The following is a 26,172-nucleotide window of genomic DNA, read 5'->3' as shown; positions in this document are numbered from 1 at the left end:
CTGTCAATGTGCTTCATTTGAATATTAATTAACCCCTGAAATTTGTGTTATTTGGGATTTCTCTGGAACACCATTTGACTTCATTATTAGCATGGTCTACAAAAGCCTAAAGCAATAGCTGTTTAGTCATACATGGAGATAACACAATCATTCTTTCAGTGGTAATTTAGTAAAACTCATTCTTTACTGTTCCTGTGTGCAAAAGGTAGGAAATTAAATGATTAGTAGATTTAAAAAGTTGGCAATGATTAAAGAGCTTTATTTTATCAATTGAAGAGAAGACATAAAGAACACCATGTGTGTTTCAGAGCTTATGAGCCAACTACTGTGTCATGATTCATAGTTGTTGTTGTCGTTTAATCAATAAAAAAAGAAAATCACATAAAAGATAATAGTGTTGTGAATTTGCATGTACTGTCTTTGTTTTAGCATCTGATTTGATTTACAATTATGCAGTTATGCAAATCAGGTAACAGCAAAAACACACCCCAAAATCTGAATTCTATTTACATAACGCAATTCCGCATCCAGGTGCACTAAAATATAATTTAATCATGAAGTCCAGTAAATCATTTGTTTGCATATTCAGTACCTGTTCCAACATCTAACCGATTTGTGCTGATATGTACTTGATATGTATGCTGAACTGACAGTTTAAGCAGAACAGAGGACTAATGAGTGTGCAAGCATAATGTCATCCGCTGCACATCAGACCAGAGTGATTACTGTACAGCTGCACTGGATCTTCATGTAGATATGAGTGTGAAACATTCAAGTTAAAAGTCAAGGACAAAAATGTGAGATCTTTGATGTTTATCTGGTTTCAGTTACTGCAAACTGTTAGAAGTGGTTTAGTGGTTATTATGATGGTGGGATTGAGTGTGAGTTATGTGTTACTTATATTGTGAAATAAGATTATAGGAATGGAAAACACATACACACACACACACACAGACACACACATACATACATAATATATATATATATATATATATATATATATATATATATATATATATATATATATATTAGGGCTGTCAAATGATTAAAATTTTTAATCAAATTAATCAGAATTTTCAGTGGATTAATCACTATTTGCAATTACACCTGAATCCTAACCATTTTTTTTCCTGAAATGCATACCAAAAGATAAATAACAGGACACAGATACATAATTTTCATGTATTGATTCATCAATATGTGGTTCCTTTTTTTCTGTATTTTAAAAGTTTAACTTTTACTTAGATCAAATTTACCTGAGCACTATATCAAACATATAGTGTAAGAGTTTTAGGTGAACCAGTGGTTAAATATAGCCACATATCTATGAAATTATGCACAGAGAAACACAAACATGCTCCACCATCACATAAGCAGCACTCTGGGCACTCTTGTTTTTGGGAGGTGTTCATTTGCTCTGCCACAATACTTTAAAGTAAAAATGCATATGCTTTTCCAAACAGCTGTAATATTGGCTACATTGCATGTAGGCGCTCTGCGCATGCGCAGTTTGAAACACAGGACGCTATAACAGGAAGAAGCTCCAGCGTATCAACTACCAAAGTCATCTCTGTTTATCGAGCTTGGCATGAATGTATTTGAGAGTAAATGGGGTAAAACCTTAAGCTGGCGCTCGCCTCTGTTTTTTACTATCTTGAGAATTCAGAGATCGACGAGACTTTTCTGACCTGAATAACTTGTCACACTCCGCATGCGTGAAATGCGTTAAAAAATTTGACGTAATTAACGACAAACAACTAATTAACGTCGTTAACGCGCTATTTTTTGACAGCCCTAATATATATATATATATATATATATTAGGGCTGGTGCTTACAAGTTACTTTTTCCAAAAAAATTGTTTTCCCCTTTATTGACTGACAAGTCTCCTGTCCCCATATTGGGAGAAATCAGAAGTACAGAGGCGTTGAGTGCACTGTGTGAACATGTTGTAGATCTAGACTAAATGTGAATGTGATTTAATTCATCCCATTCACAAAAAAAAACTAATTTAGTATTCATCAGAATGAATTAAAACACTTAAATGCAAACTCAAGAGTATGACACAAACCTGCAATAATTAAATATTAAATAACACAAATGTATCTAATCCCATCTTATTAACTTATGTCTTTGCTGCTGACCTTTGAGGATCCAGTTCAACCATACTAATAAGCAAAAATGACTTTAGATAAACTAACAGTTGTGCTTCATTGTCAGTGGTGGACGAAGTACACAAATCAAGTACTTGAGTAAAAGTACAGATACGAATAATAAAATATTACTCCAGTAAAAGTAAAAGTACTCCTTTTTCAATTTTAGTCAAGTGAAAGTACAAAAGTAATCAATTTTGTATGTACTTAAGTAAAAAAGTACTGAAAGATAGATGTTTGCAATTTTATATAGGCTAATTTAATTTTATATTAGCACTTTTTTTTATTTTTATAATCCTACTGCTCAAAATACCTGGGATTTTTTTCCAAAATAACCACTATATGGAGTCAAGATATATTTTTGTTGTTGATATGGACTACGCTTATGAGAGTAATGTTCACTGTGAAGCTTACACTGTGATGTACCTGAGAGAAAACAGAGATGATAATCTGATCTTCACCCGTAAGAAAAAAGTATTTTAAAGTTTGTGGTTTTACAGAACACCACAGTTATATATGACAAGATAATAAGGCCTGAAGTTAGGAAGAACATCTTAAGGAAAATATAATTATATTTTCTTAATGATTTTTTTCCTTCTCAAACCTTGTCTGCGGTGTAAGAACACCCCTGGCCAAACAGGGTGCATCTCTTCCCCTCTTTGATAATTACTGTAGTTACCATGTTCTGAACATCACATCCTTTCTTTTCTCCCCAGATGTAATCTATATATCTATATCTATCTATCTATCTATCTATCTATCTATCTATCTATCTATCTATATATATATATATATATATATATATATATATATATATATATATATAGGTGGTTGAATAAAAATATTTGGACATTATTTATAAAAATTACCTCAAGTTAGCACCAGCAAGCCTGCTAGGCATTTAGCATCAGCTACAATATTTACTTATTTTCAGTACCGTTCTGAATAAACATTCATGTCTGTCTAACGTTACTCGTCTAAAAAAAAAAAAGCCTCAAGTACAAATATTCATTTATCACCAATTAACTGTTTGACAAACACTTCCTGCTTCGAGATCTGAATTAAAACAAAATATCAAACATGCTCCGAAGTCCCAATCTGAATCAACCGAGTCGCCAACAGGCTCCGAAGTGCCGATCTGAATCAACCGAGTCGCGAACATGCTCCGAAGTCCCAATCTGAATCAACCGAGTCGCGAACAGGCTCCGAAGTGCCGATCTGAATCAACGGAGTCGCGAACATGCTCCGAAGTGCCGATCGGTATCAACCGAGTCGCGAACATGCTCCGAAGTGCCGATCTGAATCACCCGAGTCGCGAACAGGCTCCGAAGTCCTGATCTGAATCAACCGAGTCGCGAACATGCTCCGAAGTGCCGATCTGAATCAACCGAGTCGGGAACATGCTCCGAAGTGCCGATCTGAATCAACCGAGTCGCGAAAATGCTCCGAAGTCCAGAAGTCCCGATCTGAATCAACCGAGTCGCGAACATGCTCCGAAGTGCCGATCTGAATCAACAGAGTCGCGAACATGCTCCGAAGTGCCGATCTGAATCAACCGAGTCGCGAACAGGCTGTGAAGTCCCGATCTGAATCAACCGAGTCGCAAACATGCTCCGAAGTGCCGATCTGAAAACTTCGACCAAAGAATGTAAAAATTAATTCTATTTCTCTAATAACTCTAACTCTACAACTCTATGAAAGACTCAGATCACGTATCTAAAAATAAATCGCTATAGTAAAAGAGAGAGGAGTGAAGTTTCCTAACGCTCTGCTGTGTTTGGTCCTCAAGCGCGTCTGACGCTCCGCAGCGCGTCTCCGCCCCTCACACGCGCGTTTACAGCGCTAAATTAATCATCTTTGCTAATTATTATACATTTACTTCATTGTCAGCTTCAGGTACTTCATTTATTATTGTTCAATGAACTGTTTGAAACAAAAAAAAAGGTTGTATTTCAGTAATAATTCTAAATTATCAAAATAAAAAATATAAAATAAATAATAAAAAATATGATTTTCAGTTACAATAATTAATCCTAAATTCCGACATTAATAACTTTTAGCAACATATATCATATGATATCAGACGCACGCGGTCACAATATCTCACGGTTCTTACTTCTGTAGACTCACACTAAACGGTTAATTTGAATCAGTGAGTGGTCGACTCCAGAACAGCTGCAATCGGATCATTCTAATTCGTAAACGAATCGTTTGGTGCGATTCGCGATCCGATTTAAAGGTTTATTTTGAAAAGACTCAGTTCGTTCATGATGAATCAGACACCGCTTCTGCGTGTCGGAGCACGTGATATATTATAGGGAGTAACGATATGTTTTATGAAATGTAGTGAAGTTAAAAGTACGATCTTATGCTTTGGAATGTAGTGAAGTAAAAGTAAAAGTTACTCAAAATAAAACTACTTCAGTAAAGTACAGATACTTGAAACATGTACTTAAGTACAGTAACGAAGTAAAGCTACTCCGTTACTGTCCACCACTGTTCATTGTTTTGTTTAGTTTTATTGCTGGAGAGTGTTGAACCTTCTCCTGCGTTCTACTGTACAGACGTGAATTTACTTTTCCTTCAGACTGAGGTTTATTCATTACACTTTTCGGTGTGAAAGGGTTTCTACATTTGCTTCTTATAATAAAAACAATCAAGCCCTGCTCATATTTAAAAATTAATGCGAAAGTAACACAAAAGTAATGTAATGCATTACTATCCATGAAAAAGTAACTAAATAATGTAACTTGTTAATTTTTAGGGAGTGACGCATTATTGAAATGCATTACCTTTAATAACTTTCCCCCAACACTGTATAATATATATATATATATATATATATATATATATATATATATATATATATATATATATATATATATATATATATATATCTTGATGTTTATCTTAAATATAAACGCTGGTTGGCATAGACCTCCTGATGATTAGTGAGGTTAATGCATGCTGACTTCATATAAATGTCTCTTCTTCCAGCTGGGAATATGCCAGCCGACCGCCAGGCATCACGTTTTATTCTTAGCTGTTGCCTCTGGTGTGTTTTCCCCCCTCTGTTTTCTTTACCAACCTTTACTTAAACAACCCCATATTTTGCTTTGTCTCCAGGTTTGTCCTTAATTTCTGAATTATTTACATTTATGATTGTGAAAATATCATAAGAGAAATGTTGCCTGTAGTGATTTTTCCACCCCCGATATCATTGAAATCTCAATTCTTAAGACAGTCAACAGTCTCACAGGCTTTGCGATTGATCATGTTTGAATGCAAAACATGATAGTGGATTAATCTGCATTTTTTTCTAAAAAAATGTATATGAATGTATTTGTATATTATATTTTAATTATAAAATATTATTTTATGTGATGCAACAGTTAGCTCTGGTACCTAAATTTTATTGGTCAGTACAGTCTCACAGATTTTTTTTTAGTGATTAGAAGAATGCATCATTTTATCTACAGTACTTATCTTACCTACTAAGCTCCTTTATGATAAAAGACTATGTTTGTGTTGTGTTGAATGTGTGAAATTGTGTAAAACATACCAAATATGTATTTTAGATATGTGAGTGGCATACTGTATTTTGAGGTTTGATATTTGGGCTAGGGTCACTGGTTTGGATTTTGGCCATTGCTATTGTCCACTGGGCTAGTTTTGTTCCACACTCGGCGCAATGCGATGAAAGCAAATGCATTTGGGCCCATTTGTGTGCCCATGAGCGTGCTGGTCTAAAAAAGAGTTGTGTTCAGGCACAATGCTGGTGCATTGTTATTTTAAGGAGCTGAAAATAGACTGCGCCATAGACCAACTCAAACTTGGTCTAAAGTCTGAAGTCAATGGCGTAATATTTTTTTGTTAATTAAAGAGCACATTGGTCGAAAATTTGCTTCTCTTGGCGGTTCCACAGTGCGCGTTGACTTTTCTTATTACACACAAGGATGCGCGTCACACAAACATGCCAAATATTAAAAACAAAAGGATTACAGTGTAAAAGAATAATATTGTGTAGGCTACATAAATATAAAAATTTAATGATAGATAGTCATTACGTGTATTAGAATTAGGCTACCTATTTGCAATTCAGCCTATAACTGCTTATAATGATGAATGAAATTCTACTTCGTCCCATGCCTTCTTCACCTCAGGAAGCTTTGGTGGATTCCTGCTTGTCCAGTAGATGATCTGCTTGCGTGCTTTAACTCCGAGCTTGAGTAGATTGGTTTCTTTGCCTCAGAAGCATTCAGCTTTTCAGCCAACAAATTCCGCCATGTAAATAGCGATCTGCCATGGCCCGAGTGTATCTCACTCTTAAAGGGAATGGGAGATGACACTCTGATTGGTTTATTGAACATTACACCCATTACTTATTAAGAGAATAGGGACAACCCATTCCAAACGGACCGTTTTTCCATCATTAAAATAGCAAAAGTGGATTTGGACACACCTGGGCCGTGCTCTTTTTACTTTTGCATTTAGATCATTAAAATAGGGCCCTTAATCTGTTGTTTTGAGTATACATCACATGATGCGTAAATGTGGTACCTTGCTTGTTGTTGCTTTTGTTCAGAGTGTGCACACCATGGTGGAATTTTTTTTTTTTTTTACTCTAAACTAAACTAAACTAAACTAAACTAGACTTCTATTAATGAGAGTGTCATTGAATCATGCACTCAACCAGTTCTTGAAGAAACGATTGACTTTGCTTTAGTTTGGAACTATTTTCTTTGCCAGATTTAAAAAAAAGTAACTTGCAGGATTGTGTCTTAAATGTAAGTTACTCAGAAAGTTCAAGGTCAAATTTATTTATATAGCACATTAAAACGGCAAGAATGTTGACCAAAGTGCTTCACAAGCAGAGCAAGTACACACAAATAAAACAGGACTGGAAGGTATTCAGACCAATCATAACAAGACCATTTAAACAACATTATATATTATTTATTGTATATATTAAACAACAACATATATATATTAAAAACAAAAGATCAAAACCTATTATATCCCCAAAAAGAAAAATTCAACCCCTAGCATTTAAGAGATACATAAGATAAACCCAAATTAAGAATAAGCTTGAGAAAAGAGGTAGCTTTTAATTGATACATTAAAAAGGCTTAATGTAAGAGAAGCTCTGATAGTTAAGGATAGTGTGTTCCAAAGTTTTGGAGCATAGACTAACTTTAACTTTAACTTTCATAGTCTATTTAGATGGAAAATGCTGGCCCTGACCACTGAATGAATTTTTTGTCAAACTTCAGGTTGGCATGAAAAATGACCCCCAGATTTTTCACATAGGAGTAATTTTTTGACTGAAAATGCCCCAAGAGATCACTGTATTTGTCAATCTGTGGTTTAGAGGAAATTCTCATCCATCCGTTCTTTAATATCCTTTAAACATGCTAGCAGAGAAAGGACAGACTCACTACCAGAATCTAATGGTAAGTAGAGCAAAGGAAGCATATAAAGCAAATAAAACTGGACCCAGAATCGAACCCTGTGGCACCCCACAGGTGATTGGCATAGGCATAGTGGATGATGAAAATTCTTTGATGATGAAAGGGTTTATTGAACTTTAATGTAGCAGAAGTATCACACAGTCACAAATTATGGTTTAATCTGAATATCAGCAGCACTCTTGCTTGTGTCGGTGGTGTTGCTTCATTATACCAATTATACATTTTTTTGCTAAAGTCGTCTTCCATCACTGTTGTTGTTCTTATTGTTTCCAGTTTGCTATAGTATTTATGTTTTTTTTATCTAGCTGGATCTTCTGATCTGATCTAGTGGATGTGGTCATACTTAATGGGAAGTGCTCATTTTAGCTAATTTATAAAAAAAATATTGTGCAAATGTTTTGATTTATCCGTCCTCTTTTTAATGGTATTTTTCTGTTTGACTCTTGTTCTTCATTTTTGGACGCCAACTTTGCTCCCGTGATTTTTATCCTCCTTGTGACTGTTTAGGTCGTTATCATAAACAAACCAGTTTTACATATTCTTTTAAACATCAAACTGTTCTATGTGGACTGGTGGAAAATAATTCTAAACTTACCGCTGTTTCTCATACTTATGAAACAGCTGCTCTGTGTTCATCCCTGTGTAATGAGGTATTTCTGAAGTCAGCTGAATGCCTGCCAAACCCCTTTATACTTTGATGCAAGGCTAACACAACAGTTTACTTTATGGGTTCGGTCAAAGGATTATCACCAACTTTTTAATGAATAGTGTAATATGACAGCAAATTTTGTAATTGTTGGAGGTGCTGTTCCCTTTATCCACATGATGTTTCATTGTTTGGGTAATTCATTGATAATGTAGGCTGATAATTCTTTTTTTTTTTAGTTCACTTGAAGTTCCATGAAATTGCCCACAGTAACCCACGATGACAAAACGCTACATTTGAATAGTTTTTCCCCATTGAAATGGACTTGAGCTGGCAGTTTATATAGTTATATAGCTGACAGGACAGCCGTGTGAACTTGAGGAAAACCAGCATCCACAGAAAACTACCTTCAGAGCTGCTGATTTAAGGTAATATCAAGGGATCAAAAAATTAGTTCCGTTTTTAATCTAATGCAAGGACATTCAGACTTGTGGAATTGTGTCCACTGTATATATTTGATTGTTTTTTGTTAAGTCTTTTAGTTTAGAGCATATTTCTCCAGTTTAAATTGTCATGCAGGCACATTGTGTGCAGATCTAAAAATATACAGTGATAAATGAAATATGATTGCTGCTGTTTCTAAATAATGTAATGTCTGGTTTAAGAATACCACACGCTTTGTAGTGTACACCAATGTGTGACCAAACATAAGGCATGAGCTGTTCAATAGAACGCTTCGAGTGATCTTAAAGAGAATTAATGCAACGTTATGGTATTTTATGACCCACCTTTTTTCCTAAATTTTGCACACAAAATTGAGAACATTAAGCATTTTGCTGAAATGTTTATATTTTATTGCAGATCATGAAGCAAATGATAGATTTAGTTCTAAAGCCGCTCGATTAAAGGTTATTAACATAGCAGAGAACCTTGTTCTGAGAATTGTCCAGTTGTTCTTCTCAGAATGTTCAATCGAATCATTTCACTTTGAGGTCAGATGAGCATCTGCTGGACCTTTGGCTTCCACGTGGCCATTGTAGAGATTTTCCCAGCCGTTCTGTTAACATCACCAGATGGCATTAGAGATGACTGCTTCTGCTTGATCCGCACAGTGTGTTAACCACAATGACTTACATGTGCTCCAGTTCACACAACAAGGAACAGCAAATATCCTTGTGTAAAGATATTAAATAATTCATTTGGATTGTGTTTACTTGCTGAGAAACACTATTCATGTCCTGGATAGGTGAGAAAAATCAATATAACATTGTAATATTTTCATATAATAAAATCTGTTTGTTCTTTCCACCACAATGAAAGAGTGCTTTTGTTTTCACCTGCTGTGCTCGCCCCTCTAATGCGCAAAAGAAACTAGACAAATATTGGCTTTGAAGCATGCTGAAATTAAAGAAGGTGTGGAGATGGATCTCTCCATGATTGTTTACACTTCATGAATACAGCACTTGTTTCTGTTAAGTAATGTGTTTGCAGTTGTAATTTGGTTTTCAATGTTATTTAAAACTTTGTTTAACCCAAATGTTTTTTATTTCATATATTAGTTTTTTTATGCATATATAAAAAATAGTTTTAATTATAATTATTAATATTACTTGTGTTATTATGTTTTGGTTATTATAATTATTATTATTAAAATAGCACAAACAAATAAATATTAATTCTTAACATGTCCACTGTTATTCAGTAACCTTTTAGCATACCTTGTTTAATTTAATGGCAATGTCAGATATATTGTATATTTATCACTAGCTTAACAATACTGTAATATACTTCCGTTCACATTTTCAGTGCAGTTACCAGACTGAAAGGGTATTGTTTTCACAGTAAATGTGGAGAGTTTAAGGGAGGAATTCCAAATGTAAGCATTTAACTGTGAAATAACAGCAAAGTCATTTCATTTCACACTTGTTTCTTGCATATGCCCAGTAAGAGGCTCCATCCGCAGTTTAGGCTTTAAGATAAGGAGCAGATTTGAAATCCTCAGGAGCCTAACACAACATGACTTCATGAAACCCCTCTCTATAGCCAAACACAAAATGTAAATGCTGCTAACTCAATTATGTTTTCTGCTCTGTGGAATAGTAATCCATTGTTCCTTCAGCTGTCCAACGGCTTCACGTCAGACTGAGACCTGCTGATAGCAGAATCTTGACTCTGCAGACAGGCACACAAACATGCGCGCACGCAAACCCAAAGCCCTCATTTCCCTCGCCTGAACGCATGTAGACAGTGGGCTTTATCAAACTACTGAGCTCTGGACTTGAGCAGGTTCACAGTCGAGTCTCTCTGGTGAATCCCACTCAATAGCAGCACTCCCAGGCCTGAAGGGAAAACAAGCCCACATTGTCAACAGACATGCAGGTTCGTGTGGCATGTTGGCACTTCACAGAGCTACTCTAGGACTGCCAGTGCACCGGGACAAAAACACTTGAATGCAGAAGGTCATAGACGCTTGACCTCACTACTGCTAAGGAAAACAATAACCTCAATATTCACCCAGACTACAAAAACAAGTAAAAATGTGTCATAGAGACCTTAAGGAACCATTTCTACTTGGCCTGTCCAGGGAGTTATTAAATGAACATTTCAATCTTTGCTCATGAGACTGCTGATGTTTTTGAGCCAATTACCTGAACACATTTTTTTTTTTTTTTTTAAGTGCCATGTGACTAATCGCACTGACGACCGGAGGAAATCAATGACAACACTGATTGGCTGATAGCACCACAGGAACATGTCAGTCCAAGGACCTTCATTAGCGACTATCTTCAGCTCCGATATCAATTATATAGTATAAATATATTAACAGTGTTTTATAGTGTAGAATATTCATTTTAAAGGGGGGGTGAAATGCTATTTCATGCATACTGAGTTTTTTACACTGTTAAAGAGTTGGATTCCCATGCTAAACATGGACAAAGTTTCAAAAATTAAGTTGTACGTTTGAAGGGGTATTTCTGTTCCAAAAATACTCCTTCCGGTTTGTCAAAAGTTTCAGAAAGTTTTTTTCGAGTATGGCTCTGTGTGACGTTAGATGGAGTGGAATTTCCTTATATGGGTCCTGAGGGCACTTCTGCCGGAAGAGCGCGCGCTCCCGTATAGCAGAGCACTGAGAGCAGAGACATTCACTGATCAGAGCGAGAGCGTCGCGAAATGTCACAAAAGAAGTGTGTTTTTGGTTGCCAGGGCAAGACAACCCTGCACAGATTACCAAAAGAGAAACAGCATTAAGGGACCAGTGGATGGAGTTTATTTTTACAGAGCATCAACGGAGTTGTGCAAGTGTTTTTGTTTGTTCCCTGCATTTCGAAGATGCTTGTTTTACAAACAAGGCCCAGTTTGACGACGGATTTGCACATCGTTTATTTCTTAAGGATAATGCAGTCCCAACGAAAAAGGGTCACGGTCGTGTGTTGGAACCGCAGGCGGTGAGTAAAACTGCTTCAAATATCTCTGTGTTTTTAACTTAGCTATCGGCGCATAAGCACATCAAGTAAACAACATGCGATGTTGTCATCAAACTGCACTTTCCACATGTACAGCTTAAAAAAAAAAAAAAAAGATGCCAAAGTGGAACTTAGTCATTTTCCAAAACCGCTAAGCAAATATATACAGTTTCAGTACATACCACATAGACACGCTGTTGTTGCTGCTGCTCTTGTTAAATTTCAGCCTCTGGATCTGATTCTGGATCATAAATAAACGCTGAATCTGACTGTTAGCCATGGTTTGTTTTGGTTGGTTTTGTCCTCAAGCATCCAAACGCTATCAAAGCAAAAGCCTACTGGCGCTCGTGATTCTTTAGCTCCGCCCACACGTCACACCTACAGACGCCCGTGTTTTTCCGGGAAAAATCGGTACAGACTATCTTTCTCTTATGAATATAATAAAACTAAAGACTTTTTGGAGTTATGAAGGATGCAGTACTACTCAATAGGTACTCAAGATTAACAGGATATTGAGTGAAAACGAGCATTTCACCCCCCCCCCCCCCCCCCCCTTAAGGCAAAACACTACAGGAAAAACCATTGGGTTTTTTTTTGTTTTATGTGGATTTTTTTATTTTTTGCACTAGTGCACTGGTCAATATTGAGATTTTGGGCTTCTTTTAGAGTAGTTGAAAGAAAACATCCAAAATACTAATTTAAGCATTTGTTTTATTGCACTTCTTCTTCTGTCTGTAGATTTTTATTAAAATACATATCTTTGAAAGCCCTTTTTTTCCCCTTCTGCACTGAGACAGAACTGTCCACTTCATCAAAGTTTCCAGATTTATTCTTATGTATATACTGAAGGTTTTTACAGGGGCGTATGTTCATATATGGTATTTTCCAGCTTTATGTATCATTTTATTCATACAAACATAATATTATATATTCTGATTTATGGAGTGATGAAAAGAATTATCCAAAATGCCCTCTTTTAAGAATTTTGATCATGGCTTGATCCAGTTTTCAGATTTCTGCATTTATATTTTAAATATACTGTACTGTGCATCATTTGCATATTCAATCAACATTTCAATATTATTAAACTTAGTTTAATAATAAATACTAATAGTCACTACATTTTACCCAATTAATTTTGCCTTACAGTAAAAAGTATTGTTCATTGAGTATTTTATAATTTTAATAACCATTCCAAAAAGAGAGTTTGTTTTTAATTGCTGTCAAGAGTGTAGTTACCAGCATCTACCAGAAGGGGCTTAATGTATCATGTCATCCAGCAAAGCTGTAATCCCAGACCTTTAAAAATTACCTGGTGTAACTTTAAGTAGTCATATTGATTCAAACATATTAAATCATATTTTTGATTTCAGTTTCAAACCAGTACATTAAAATGTTACTGCATTGAGTACATTTTTTACTTACCTGTTTGGAAAGAAAGATGGGGGCATTATTTAATTCAGTATATAATAAACTCAGCGTATGCCACCTCGCATTTCCTTTTTGGCATGGTATTCTGTTTCAATTGTATTGCACCAGTATTGGCTTATTTATATTGGCAGTGCATTGTGGGAATGATTTAATCAAGCTTCTTTTTACACGCGTGTGGAGGTGGGGACCATCTCATCACCTCTTCAATCCCTCCTCTGAGAATCAGCTTGAGATTAAAATATGTCATCATAATGTAATCCAAAAAAATAAATATATAAATCTTCAGTAGATGGGGGTGGCTACTCCATGGCTCATCCTTTACGATCTTATTTAATCTGCTCAAATTCATTAAGATGAAGAGTAGGGGAAAAAACACTGATTTGAGTCGCCCGGGAAAAGAGGGGGTGGGGGTTCTCAAAGGCAGCCGATCCCTTGTCAGGCCCATGCAGAGACAAGCGTAATTACTTAAGCTTTCGCGTTTAAAAGACACTTTTCGCCAAATGTCCAGAAATAACTATCCGTGGGCACGGAAGCAGGTCAATGCAAACGGTCTCTGGTTTGCTCTCAAATAGCATCACATGATTCTGCTCAAACTCCATGCATTGAAGGAGCTGTATGAATCGCATTGTGACAGGCTTATGTATGCGAATGTGCATGATAAGTGTTTCTACGGTAAAAATAAATAAATAAAAAATGTGAGTTGTCAAAGCTCATTATGTGGCATGCTGGAATTTGGAAAGCTTGAATAGCGGCAAACAGAAGCACATCAGTGTGTATTTAAACCAACAGTTGGATTGTTTCAGATATGAATGGATGTTCTGTCTTCGTGGAGTGTGTCCAACAAAAACATTGAGGTTTTATTATTCCTGAGACTGGGATATGCATTTAATCTTTGAACGTCCTGATAAGCCATTAGAATGATAGCACATATTCATGAGATCATAACTGTCATACTGTCAGTGTTGAGGAAGCAAATTTGGATGTTTTTAAAAAAATATACTTGAAGTGTGAAGTAAAACCTAGTTGCACAACTAGCTTCAAACAAAAAGTAGCTACATTAAGCTATTTGAGGGGGCAGCATCTTTTCATATGTATTATCAGATGATATGTTTTTTGATAAGTTAGTAGCATCGCTGCCTCCCTAACACTGTTTAATGGTGTTTTAATGAACCTTCAAGTCTCAACCAACATTAAATGACAAAAATTATAAAAGAATGTAAAGCAGTGTGCCAGTGTTTCCTCTTCTGCAGCTTTTAAGTATTTATACATCTTGTTTTCTTTTCAGTTCATTCAGCATAGTTTATTAACATTGAAATGTTCAAGGATGGACAAGCATTTATGTTATATTTTGTTGGTTTTTATGTTGTAAACAAGAAAGTAAGGTACTATGTTGAACAAAATGACATTATAAAGGTGGTTTACAGTAGTACATTGAATTTGTTCTTCTCTATGGCAGAATATGGATGTGCTGAATTCTGGTAAATTGGGACACTTTTGTTATTGGAAATATGGCCCAATTATCCTGAATTAACCCTAAGTTGTTTAAAAATAGACTTGTATTGCTTATCATTAAATGCACTCCATTGCAGTACATGCAATCTGAAGAATAAGTAAATCATAGGTGATGTAACAGATGAATAATAAGAAATAGTTTTGGAACATTAATGTCTGAAATCATATTTTACAATTTGACATTTTGTAGTGACCGTTCAAAGGGAAAGATGACCCAAACATTAAAACGGTGTAATCTTTATTAAAAACCTTTCAAAAAACAATAAAAGTCTGTGTAGTCAGGATTTCCGGGAGACGTGTGTGTTGTGTTTTTTAACATTCCGCCTAGAAACAAAGATACGTGGCGGCAAAACCCCCTCACGAAAGAAGAAAGCCGGAGTGCTTACAACTGTGATGACCAGTGCTTATCAGGATCAACTAAACTCTGGAGTCTCAAAAGTATGTGAAATATTGAAAGTCGGCTGCATAGAATCCGTCAGAGAGTTTTACACACCGGTCTGTTATTGTGGTGACATTTCCACACCTCGAAACGTGACGATGAATGAAACGAACTGTGATTAGTTGTTTGACATGTCGGTGGCGAAAGAAAGCTGCCATGGATTCCAGACCTTCAGTCTGACTATGCGAGAATAGGACCCCACTGACATTCAATGTATGCACAGAAACAATCTTCAAAATGTCTTCTGTTGTGTTCAGCAGAAAATCATACAGAACGACATAGGGTGTGTAAATGATCATCTTTGGGTAACTATTATTCCCTACATTTACATGAACCCAGTTTTAAATCTGTCATAGGAACCTAAAGACATTTGCTTTCAAATATGGGACAAATACTGTTGTTTTCATCATTTGTCTTTCCAATTAAAACCAGGTTACCTAGAAAAAAAACATACTTGAGTACAATAAATAAATTATTATTTTGCCAATGCATTATTTGGCATGCGCTGCAGACGGCTTCTTAACAACATCAGAAAATAACTAAATAACTAAACTAAAAAAATTAAAAATAAAAACAGTGTGATAATGATCATAATTTTTATGAGCACTTACCAGGATTAAGGGCTACTGATCTGCTCAGTTGGCACATTGTTTTTCATGTACTGTACGACAGTTTTGTGCGTTGATTTGTAGCATTAATTTTATGATGTCGTGAAAAAAAATATGAATGGATCTACTGTATATAAAGTAATAATAATAAAAAAAATGCCTAAAATTATGAACTTGTAAACACTGAGACCAAGCAAGATATTTGCAATGCACCTTCTTGTAAAAGCAAAAGGTACAAGAAATACATAAATGTGTATGTAGGTTATAAATATTGGTTCTGAAAGCAGCTGAAATGCTTATTAGGTTTTTGTTCACAGTGTCCTTTTAGGTGTTTTCATACTGAATCTACTTTGACTTGGTTGTTGTTTGTCATTAAAGGAGATGGCTTGCTTTTGATCCGATCCGCAGCATCGTTTGAACTCTCTGGAAAGAACATCCTCGCAGTACAGAGTGAGATAATAATTTTTTTGTACTCTCTTCTGAAGTTCTGGTTCAGCAGTCCATAGACTATAGCATTAAGGCAGCTGTTGAAATAGGCCATGAAATAACTGAATACAAAAAACCACTCTGGGATGAGAGGCGCAACCCGCCCGGGGTTTATAGCAACCGCCAATCCAATGAAATTGAGAGGGGCCCAGCAGACGGCAAAAAGAACGAACACCACAAACATGGTAACGAAGTTCCTTATGTCTTGTGGCGTGAGTTTGGGCCGGAACTCAGGTTTGACGCGTCTCCTCACCTGGATCACCAAAATCCAGATCCGCAGGTAGCAGTACGTCACAATCATGATTGGAAGAATGAAATGGAAGAACACTACGGCGATGGTGTACGCTGAGCTGGCCGACTGCGCAAACGTACACGAGTAGACCCTGGGGTCGTACTGCAGGGAGCCGACGTAAAAGTTTGGCACTATAGCAACCACTGTCAGTATCCAGATGAGAAGGATGTAGCAAAGCGAGTTCTTGTCACTGTATAGCTTGTCATACTTGAGGCTGTGACAGATATAGCAGTAGCGATTGATGGCAATGCCAGTGATGTTAAATATAGATCCAATCACGCTCAGTCCCATCAGGAATCCACTGATCTGGCAGTGGACAAATCCCAAATTCCATCCATTATGGACAATGGAGACCAGCACGAGAGGATAAGGATAGACCGCTACCACCAGGTCAGCTACTGCCAGGCTCACCACAAATAAGTTCCCTGCAAAACAATGACAGTAAAAAGATAAATACAAACAAGCAATAAAAAAGGTGCATAGTTACACTTCCAGTGAAACATTAAAATTTTGTTACAATTTCCATAATGCAGTTTATCAGGTTATTGAATAACATGAGGCCCAATACAAAACTATAGCGACCCTTTCAACAGAAAGGAAATAAAAAGGTTTCATGCGACTGTCAGATTTTGCTGATGGCTTGTCGGGTTCCTTGGAGCCATCAGATTAGATTTGCCTGATGTTTTGTGCATGATGTCTTTTGAAAACAAATTTTAGGTGTGTTATTTCTCCTGTCCTTTTCAGGATGAATGCCAGTTTACTTTTGCAGCATGACCTTTATTGAATCTAATTAAATCATATCTTTCCCAAATCTGTCAGCTGCTTTCACTATTAAAAGGATTGGGGTTGCATCTGTTATTGTCACATGATACTTCACTCTCCAATGAAGACCTTTTAGAACTTTTGGGGGCCATGTTAGAAGAGACACTGGCTGATGAGACCAGGCTCTAGCAGCTGTTTTTATATATGCAATTTTCAGATTATTAATACAATGAATTTGGATATATTTTTAAGAAATCAACAGTCTTAGGTTTTTAGGTAGGTATTTTCAGCCATTTATACAAGACTTATTTATCCTATATATCTTATATATATATATATATAAAATAAAAAATAAAAAAAGTTTCAAGTAATCAGATAACAGTGGTCTATTTAAAGGTAGAAGTAAAAACCTTAAGCATATGCGATTTCAGAGATGCTAGCAATAGCAAGCTAGCTTTGTAAGCGTAAGATCCCACCCTGCAAATCACTCTCTGAAACCTAGTGAATCAGCCTAACTTTCTCGACATTCACATCAGATGTGAAACATTGCACTTGCATCCTGGCATTTTTATCTCATATACAGAACATGCTGTGCAAATCTTGTAATCCTGAAGGATTGGCAAATAAATACATTCATGATTTAGCAAATTTAGCTCAATGCTAAGAGGAGTCAGAAGATTGTTTCAGAATAGTGACTCAGTAAATTATTCCTGTGACATCTCAGCAGCTCCTCTATTTTCTACTGTTGTGTTCCTAAAGTACCATTTGAACTGAGGATGACAAGCAGAAAGAGGGAAAATATGAAGAGAGATCTGGAGGCCCAGCAGGGGCCCTGCAGCATGGACCACAGATCTCACTGCAGAAGTCATCTGCAGCTATACACTTCATGTGAGACGTCATTATTTTGAGTGTGCCACTGCAACAAGATGAAGTATATATTCTCAAGAGATCTTTATGCTTTATATTATTACAACTGGAAGGAAGTTTTTAAGTTTACAACTTAAGTTCTTAAAGTTGCAGTTTAAGTTTTGCAGGGCAAAGCAATGGTTATGATTTTTCCACACCACCACGCATACAGTGAGAGAAATTCATGGCCAGTTTCAAAGAATTTCTAATTCTGTTAACTCTTCTATATGCTATTGTTTATGTGGCTGCTTTTTTCTGTAATTAAATTATTAATTTATTTTGTGAGATTTATTGTTAACATTTACTTTATTGCATTTGACAGACACTTTCATTCAAAGCATTTTATATTTTAACAGTTCTAGTATTTCCTGGGAATCAAACCCATGCCACTGGTGTTATGATCACCACACTGTATGTGTGTTTGAGCTATAGAATAAATCTAAAAATATTAACCATAGCATAATTTCTTGATTTGGAAGCTTGTAATCATGAATCATATACTACCATTCTGAAGTTTGGGATCAGCAAGATATCTTTTTTCTTTTCTTAAAAAATGATTTATTTTATTCAGCAAAGATATATTAAAATGATTCAAAATGACGTTATGTTTAGTTTGTGTTTCTAAAGACTTTAAGTCTGTATTATATTTCCATTGTTTGTTTTGTTTTAGTTTTTTTGCTTCTATTAGTCTCACCTATTTCTAATTTAGTTTCCTTTTTCTTTTGTATATATATATATATATATATATATATATATATATATATATATATATATATATAGCCCTTTGATCTTGCATTCCTTTGTCTGTTCTTTTCATACTGTATAGCCTATAACTTTCATGTTGATAGTAAAGTATGAAACTGTCGTTTTTGTATTGGATTCCTGTGCTAAGTTTTTGCTTTGCTTTAATAAATTCAGTATGTGATATAAAACCACACCTTAACTCCTCTTCATCCACACCATTGTGCCATCGCAAAGACTTGTATTTTGTTACCTAAGCTTTCTAACTCTAAAAATAGTTCTTCTGAACTTTCTATTCATCGAAGAATCTTTAAAAATTATAATGTTAATAATGATGTTTCTTGAGCAGCAAATCAGCAATTTATTGAAGGATCATGTGACACAAGACTGGAGTAATGATGCTGAAAATGCAGCTTTGCATCACAGAAATAAACTACATTTTAAAATACATTCAAATAATTTAAATAAATAATTTTTTAACAAGTAATTGCAACACTGTAATGCATCTATAAAGCCAGTATTAACACACTTTGTTTGTTTAGTTTGGCAGCACAAATTCAGCACTATGGCAAAACAAATTATATTTGAGTCGTGAGCTTTCGGTGTGAGTTGTATGTGAAGAAATACAAAAGACTGGGTACTGCAAAATAATGTCAAGACAGTAGGTCATTCAACTGAGCTAAAAAAAAAAACATGCTGCACAGCGTGACCACTGTAGGCTGATTCACTGATGAGTGACTCTTTAGCCTGTTTCTTCAGTAAAACACTAAAAAAGACAGAAGTTTCTTCAGTATTAAACTGTCTAAGGTGTAAATGAGATTTTCTGTTTTCCACACAAGAACTCTTGTTTAAGCGCAGACCGATATTAGTTGGACAATCCTACAGGATGCAGAGATAAATGTATTTATAGTAGTTAGAGATGGTTATTAGACTAAATGGGTACACACAAATTGTTTGGAAATGCAGTATGGAAATGTTCTCTATCAACACAGCAGCTAGATGTCATCAAGATGAAATTAATTTAAGCCCTGTTAGATGCTGTCAGTGGATGCTGTTACTACACCATCTGGATCTAAAAGGCATCTTTGTCTTTCTCCATTGTCAGCCATTCAAAAGCAGCCACGCATTCAATATTTCATTATATTATAGTAGGTCTTTTGCCAGAGCCTGGTTTGTTTTGTTGGGCCTTTAAAAGCATGAAATGAATTGATATTGTTCCTGTCTGCTGCTTTTGACATCACAGCTCAGGACATTCACGAATAAAGCATTTGTGTGGTGACATTAAACAATTAGCGTTGTTATGGCCTTCACTGAAAAGAAATGATGAAATCATCCCAAAGTCCTTTAGGTTTCTGTGATAAGCACTGTGAATGAAATTGCCAGAAGTGTCAGAAACCTGGAAGTCTGCCGATCCACAATCATCTTTAAAGAGGTCATATGATGCAATTTGAATTTTTAATTTCTCTTTGGAGTGTTACAAGCTTTTGGTGCATGAAGAAGATCTGTAAAGTCTCAAATCCAAAGAAATATTCTTTATCAAAGTTAAGACTTTGCCACGCCCCCCTAAAATGGCTCATTCAAACACACCCAACATCTCTAGATCACTATGAAGAAATCTTTGCGTAATGCCGCCCAAATGTTCACGCAAAGAAAGAAGACATGGTTTCAGTAACACAGTTAGTGTTGAAGCAGTCATGTCAGGGAGATGCTGTGTGTATCTAGACGTAAACAAAAGCACTTTTTTTGGCCTTCTGAAAGTAGATTAGTAGATTTTTAAGATTACTTGCAACATAATAGCAATGCATTTAGGAGAGGAGCTTTGTTACAACAATCTGGCGCTTCTGAATCCGCTACTGGAAGTATGTTTTGTTATTAGTTTAAGTATTTGCAATTGAATGTTCCAATGCTCAGTTTTGCGCTTTGTGTGTGTGTGTGTGTGTGTGAGAGAGAGAGAGAGAGACAGAGTGAGAGTCAGCTGTCTTAACCGATCATAAACAAATTGGTTACTCAAGGGCATACTATTATATTATAATAAATAAATAAATAAACATAAATCAAGGACACACTATAAAATATGTTTAATTTAATAAAAAAATAATAATTTTTATTATATTTTCATCCTGTGCCCTTGATTTATGAACCGTCAAATACAGCTAAAGATGACCAAATTGCCAATCTTTATCTTTGTTTATCTTACTGAAAGAAAACACAGCACTCCTTACAAAGAACAGGAAATAATGGTTATTTCCTGGCTTTAACCAAATGATCTTAGGTCCCATAGGTATCTGTTGTGCTTATTCAATTTCCCTTTAAGGAAGCTTCTCCACATTTAAGACACCAGATATTAAAGCAAATACTGTACACTGATTTTTATTGTCACATTTTGGAAAACTGGCTTCTAAGAAGTCAATGCTGGGTATCACATATTTTAATTGCAGCTTGAGCTTCTACTAAATAAACTTTGATATCATTTTGTCACCCTGCTGAGTGTAAATACAGCACTAAAGGGAAATGCCAAACTACCCTTGAATACAAAGAAATATTATTCTTAAATCAATATTTTATTGCTTTGGGATGCTGGAGGGCTGTTTCAAATGAGCTAAAAAAAAATAAGTAATAAGACCATTATGGAGCTCAATCAGGGGGAGATATGACATTTGATATGAAGTCATATGCCATAGTCAAATCCAAATAAAGGGTCTGGCCTTGCACAATAAAATACTGAACAAATAAATTCAAAGTCAAAAGCAGCAGACTTATTATAAAGCATATCAATTGTTAATTTAGGAAAACACACTGACATTTTGTTTGACTCTTAAGCAGAACAATAATGTAACAGAATGTAAAAAATAAGTAAGATGGCCTCACAAAAAAAGAATTTAAAAAACATACAGACCCTTTGGTTTTGTAATATGTGAAACGGATGAATAAATCTCTCAGAAACATGGGAGGAAAGAGAAACAAACTACAGTGATTAATTATGACTGAATATAGAGTGAGCTTTACACAACAGATGGAGAGATTGGTCAGTTGTGCTTTTTTGTGCTAAACACTACTAAACACAAAATGTGAATACTTTTTCAAATGGAAATAAATTTAACTCAGCTGCCCATATTTACAAGATTATACATGTGTCTTTCAGTTCATCAGTTTATGCGTTTCCTCAGAGCTGAACCAACGACCTATTGTAACAACAACCTTCATAAAAAATAATTTAAAAAAAAGCCCGATAATCAAGTATAGTAAGAGTGCTGCTGATACACTATTATTTGGATTATTGTTTTTTTTTTCATTCATGAATTTGGCAGATAGTTTTATCTAAATTGACCTACAGTGCATTCACAGTTGTGTATTCATGTATTCCCTGTGAACCTGTATTGAACCTTCCTAGCTCGATGATGTTCCAACTTGAATAACTTTTATCTAATCAGAGAAAACAAAGAAACAGCATTTTGTAAAAGCAGTCATTTAGGCTGCAGACAAATTATGTCTACACTTAAAAAAAATAGAATAAATAAATATTTAGTATGGCCACAGACAATTACACTGTAACATATGACTTAGACCCTAGATTCAAATATCTGACAAAGTGGTGAATCAGGCATTTCTGGCTGTGCTTAATAGCGTATGAACCAAGAGTGGATCTTCAAAAGTGAGTCAGTCTGTAACTGAGCACAACATCAGTACAGTGTATCGCCAAATGCCCATTCATTAAGGCATCAAAACCAGCCCAAGGGCAGTGAGGACATGAATTCCTCGATAACAAATAAAGCTCCATCTTAAAAATCAAAACATTATGGAGTTTCCCACTGGAAGATGCATTATGACAACAAAACTGCAAGGTTAAACAAGATTATATGATCCTGCAAAATCGGTTATCGCTGGGAGTCAGTGTCATGTTTAATCTTTAATAAATCCACATACAGTATAGGTAAATCCAAGCAAGAGAACGCGGGAGATGGGAACTTAAATACACAGTCCAAACTGAGACAATTAACAAGACAAAGCTGAACACAAAATGAAGAACTCAAATCAGTAACAATGACAACTAACTAGAAGACCACACAGTCACAATGTGATGTTGTGACAATCAGACAGTTATATTCATTTTACTTAAAAAAAAAAGATTTTCTATGTGTACAGTATGTAATTTTCTTGTCATTTAAAGGACATTCAGATGTTGGACAGTGCATTTTCAACAACTGCATCATTGTTCAGTTTAACCTGAACAACAGCTTTTAAATCATCCGTAGTATTATTTTATATTCTAAGGAATATGCTTTGAGCAAGACTTTAAGATGCCGTTATTTGAAATTACTCTAAATAATCACTTTATTCTCCAGAAAGATTCTGTCCTCGTTCCACCCATATTCAGTACCCGAGCCTGCTGAAAGGGCCCTTCTTCCACTCACACAAGCGCTGTGAATAATTGGTAGAGAAGAGCTCCTCTTGAATGAACAGTGAACTTCATCTAATAAGACTGCCTTGGGCTCATAAGCGACTTCAGAGCAACTAAAGAACAGTAAGAGATGAGAGCCTTAAAGAGAGGACGGGCTCAATTACAATATCCAAGATGTTGAGAAACGTAAAAAAAGAAAAAGGGAAATCAAACACCCGCATTCCTGTAGATCAGCTTGTCGTCGATGATGCTCGCAACACAATGGTCATGGGTTTCATTCTCAAGAAGCACACAGATTGATTGCTTTTATCCGGAAATATACAGCTGGTCCCAAGTTATAATGCATATAGTCCAGCAAATCAATCCTAGCTCTCGAGTGGAGTTTCATTTGTAATTTTATGATGTATGTACACTGGCTGTGTTGAAATGAGGATTACCTAACAGCAGGGAAGGGCTGGTCTGAATAATCTAAACAGACAGTGGTGCCACAGCAGATAGAGTCTTTGAGGTTGAGTAGCTTAAATAAAACAGATACTGTAGACCGCAATGAGGAGGAGAGCAACCACTTTGTTTTACCACAGAAGAACAATGGAGAGCAAATGTGTGCTTGCTCGTGTTTCCTGAGCAACTATAACTTTGGATATGTGGTGGAATGATTGCTAATTGAATATTCACAGTGGGTCAGTGGTCTTTACAATGGGCCATGGGAGGTCCTAGTGAGAAACATAATGAAGCACACATCGCGGGAGGCTAATGGGACAATTACTGGGTTTATTTGACCCACTAATCAAAGAACATGGTGCACTATACTGAGTAGAGAAGGAAACTTTACAGAAAAAATAAATACATAAATAAAGAACTGATTTGAAACACCTGACAAGTACAACATGCTGAAATAAGTCTGAAATGGACGGAAAAAATGTGGTATTGTTGGGCACTTCAAAATATTGTGAATCACTTTGCGCAACTTTCTGTTTCTGACACCCACTTGTCACAGAGAAGAAAGGAAGTCAGTCGATTCTTTATTATTGTTATATTTTAATCTGTTTAAAACATTGGTTTACCTCATACAGTTCATTGCGTACTGTTTCATGGTATTTAAATGTTAAAGGTTCTCCTTGATATTGTAAATAAAAAAGTTATTAAAATTGTTATTAAGAGGAAAACACTTAAGTTTGTTGATACATATAAACCCTTCAGCAATTATTGTGACATGAAAATTGGATACGATCACATGCCAACTTGATTTCAATAGCAATAACATCAACAAGCTACACCACATAATAATGCATATGCAAGTATATTTAGTTAACTGGAATTGCTTTGTACTTATTAATGTAAACATAAGCACTGTCCAAAACCTGTTTTTCATAGTGCTGTTGTAATTTTCAAACTGGTGCCACAAACTTCACAGTTGAGGAAGAGCATAAGGTCTCTTGTCTCTATTGGCAGAGAAAAGTGACATATGGGTCGGTGTGACACCGGTGATAAGCACTCCATCCACTCACAGGAAAATGACTGGCCTGTTCAGTTTTGTTTGATAGTGGGCCAGTTACCTGAAACCTCTAAAAATAGTTCCTTACTGTCCACTATGATTCAGTGCAAAACCCTGTCAGGAATGACAGAAAACATGAAATTACACTAAGTAAGAATCAAGAATCATAATTAATTTATGACTTCTTAAAACTCACTGCATACAGTACTTCAATAAAGTGTACACTGACTAGTAAACTAGTATATTTTTCTCTTTCAATATATAATATCTTGTAATTTAAGCACTCCATGTTATCTGTTTAGTCACCATTGTAATTTTACTTTATAAATAGAACTTTATCTTTAGTCAAAAATAAAGATAGTAAGTTTTGTTGTAATGAACTAAAGTTGCAATTCTGAAACATTACCCCAGTAAAACGAAACAAAATTGTAACTAGTGAGATTTAAAAAAAATAAATAAAAAAAAATAGATGGTTTCAGAAATATTAAATGCAATTAATAAGTAGCCTACTAGTAATACTAGTAAAGCTAAATCTGGACCATATATAGAATTCATAGCAAGAAATGGCAAACATTTTATATTTATTTCCAGTTACAGTGGTACGGGTGACTAATTACAATTTAGTCCCTGTTTGCAGTATTAGTACTGAATGCAAACATTTGGATGACATTAAACGTTTCCTCAAAATATCGCTAGTTTAAACGAATAAATGTTTAACGGCTTGCCATATTTGGTTTAAAAGCGATCTTACCTGCGTTTCGAAGTTTCTTGTTTCTGTATACAGAGAAGATCACCAAGAGGTTCCCCAATATATCAACCACGATAGTGAAGATCAGAAAGCTGCCCAAAGTTGTGGCGACCCAGGGTGGGCGATTCAGAGCGATCTCGTGAGGGCTCAGTGAAGAACTGTTCATCAAGCGACTGCCATTTATTTTCATTTTATCTTCACTTCAGTAATCCTCGCCATAAATCATAGGATCTGATTCCAATGGAAAAACCATGTGGCTGTTATTGCGTTTGCGTAAACGTGCGTAAAACGAAGGTCTGTAATCAGATCATGGTCCTCGATGGAGCGCACGCCTTCATGGTCTGAGCGCGAACATGTGTCCGCACTTTTATAGCTTTCTGTCTACATCAGATTGTTGGTATGTGACATCCGACAGCAAGTTAAGTTCTTCTCAAATGCCCATGGATGGGAGATGCTGTCTGTAGATCGCTGTTACGCTGCCCCGTTGTGGAAGACAACGAAATCGGCTCGAAATTTGGGTCTAGAAGGTTGAGTCGCCTCTTTCGAATTCCCTTGCGATTATTTATGCATGTGTTTATTCCTTATTTTTGGACATTCGTGCTTGATTTACATAGAAAAT

At 35.7% G+C, this 26,172-nt stretch overlaps 1 protein-coding gene across 1 annotated transcript; it reads right to left on the bottom strand.

The window, feature by feature from the left end:
- Nucleotides 1-14,521: 14,521 nt before the first annotated feature.
- Nucleotides 14,522-25,905, bottom strand: LOC128027115 (melatonin receptor type 1A-A-like). The gene is made up of 2 exons (XM_052614419.1): nucleotides 25,557-25,905; nucleotides 14,522-16,927 (listed from the first exon to the last, which is right to left on the bottom strand). Exons 1-2 carry the CDS (start codon nucleotides 25,741-25,743, stop codon nucleotides 16,059-16,061), a joined length of 1,056 nt encoding a protein of 351 aa, XP_052470379.1. The 5' UTR covers nucleotides 25,744-25,905; the 3' UTR covers nucleotides 14,522-16,058.
- Between the last annotated feature and the right edge of the window lie 267 nt (nucleotides 25,906-26,172).

Source organism: Carassius gibelio, chromosome A14, assembly GCF_023724105.1.
Source record: "Carassius gibelio isolate Cgi1373 ecotype wild population from Czech Republic chromosome A14, carGib1.2-hapl.c, whole genome shotgun sequence".
Classification (NCBI taxonomy): Eukaryota; Metazoa; Chordata; class Actinopteri; order Cypriniformes; family Cyprinidae; genus Carassius; species Carassius gibelio.
This window is presented reverse-complemented; position numbering and strand designations above follow the sequence as displayed.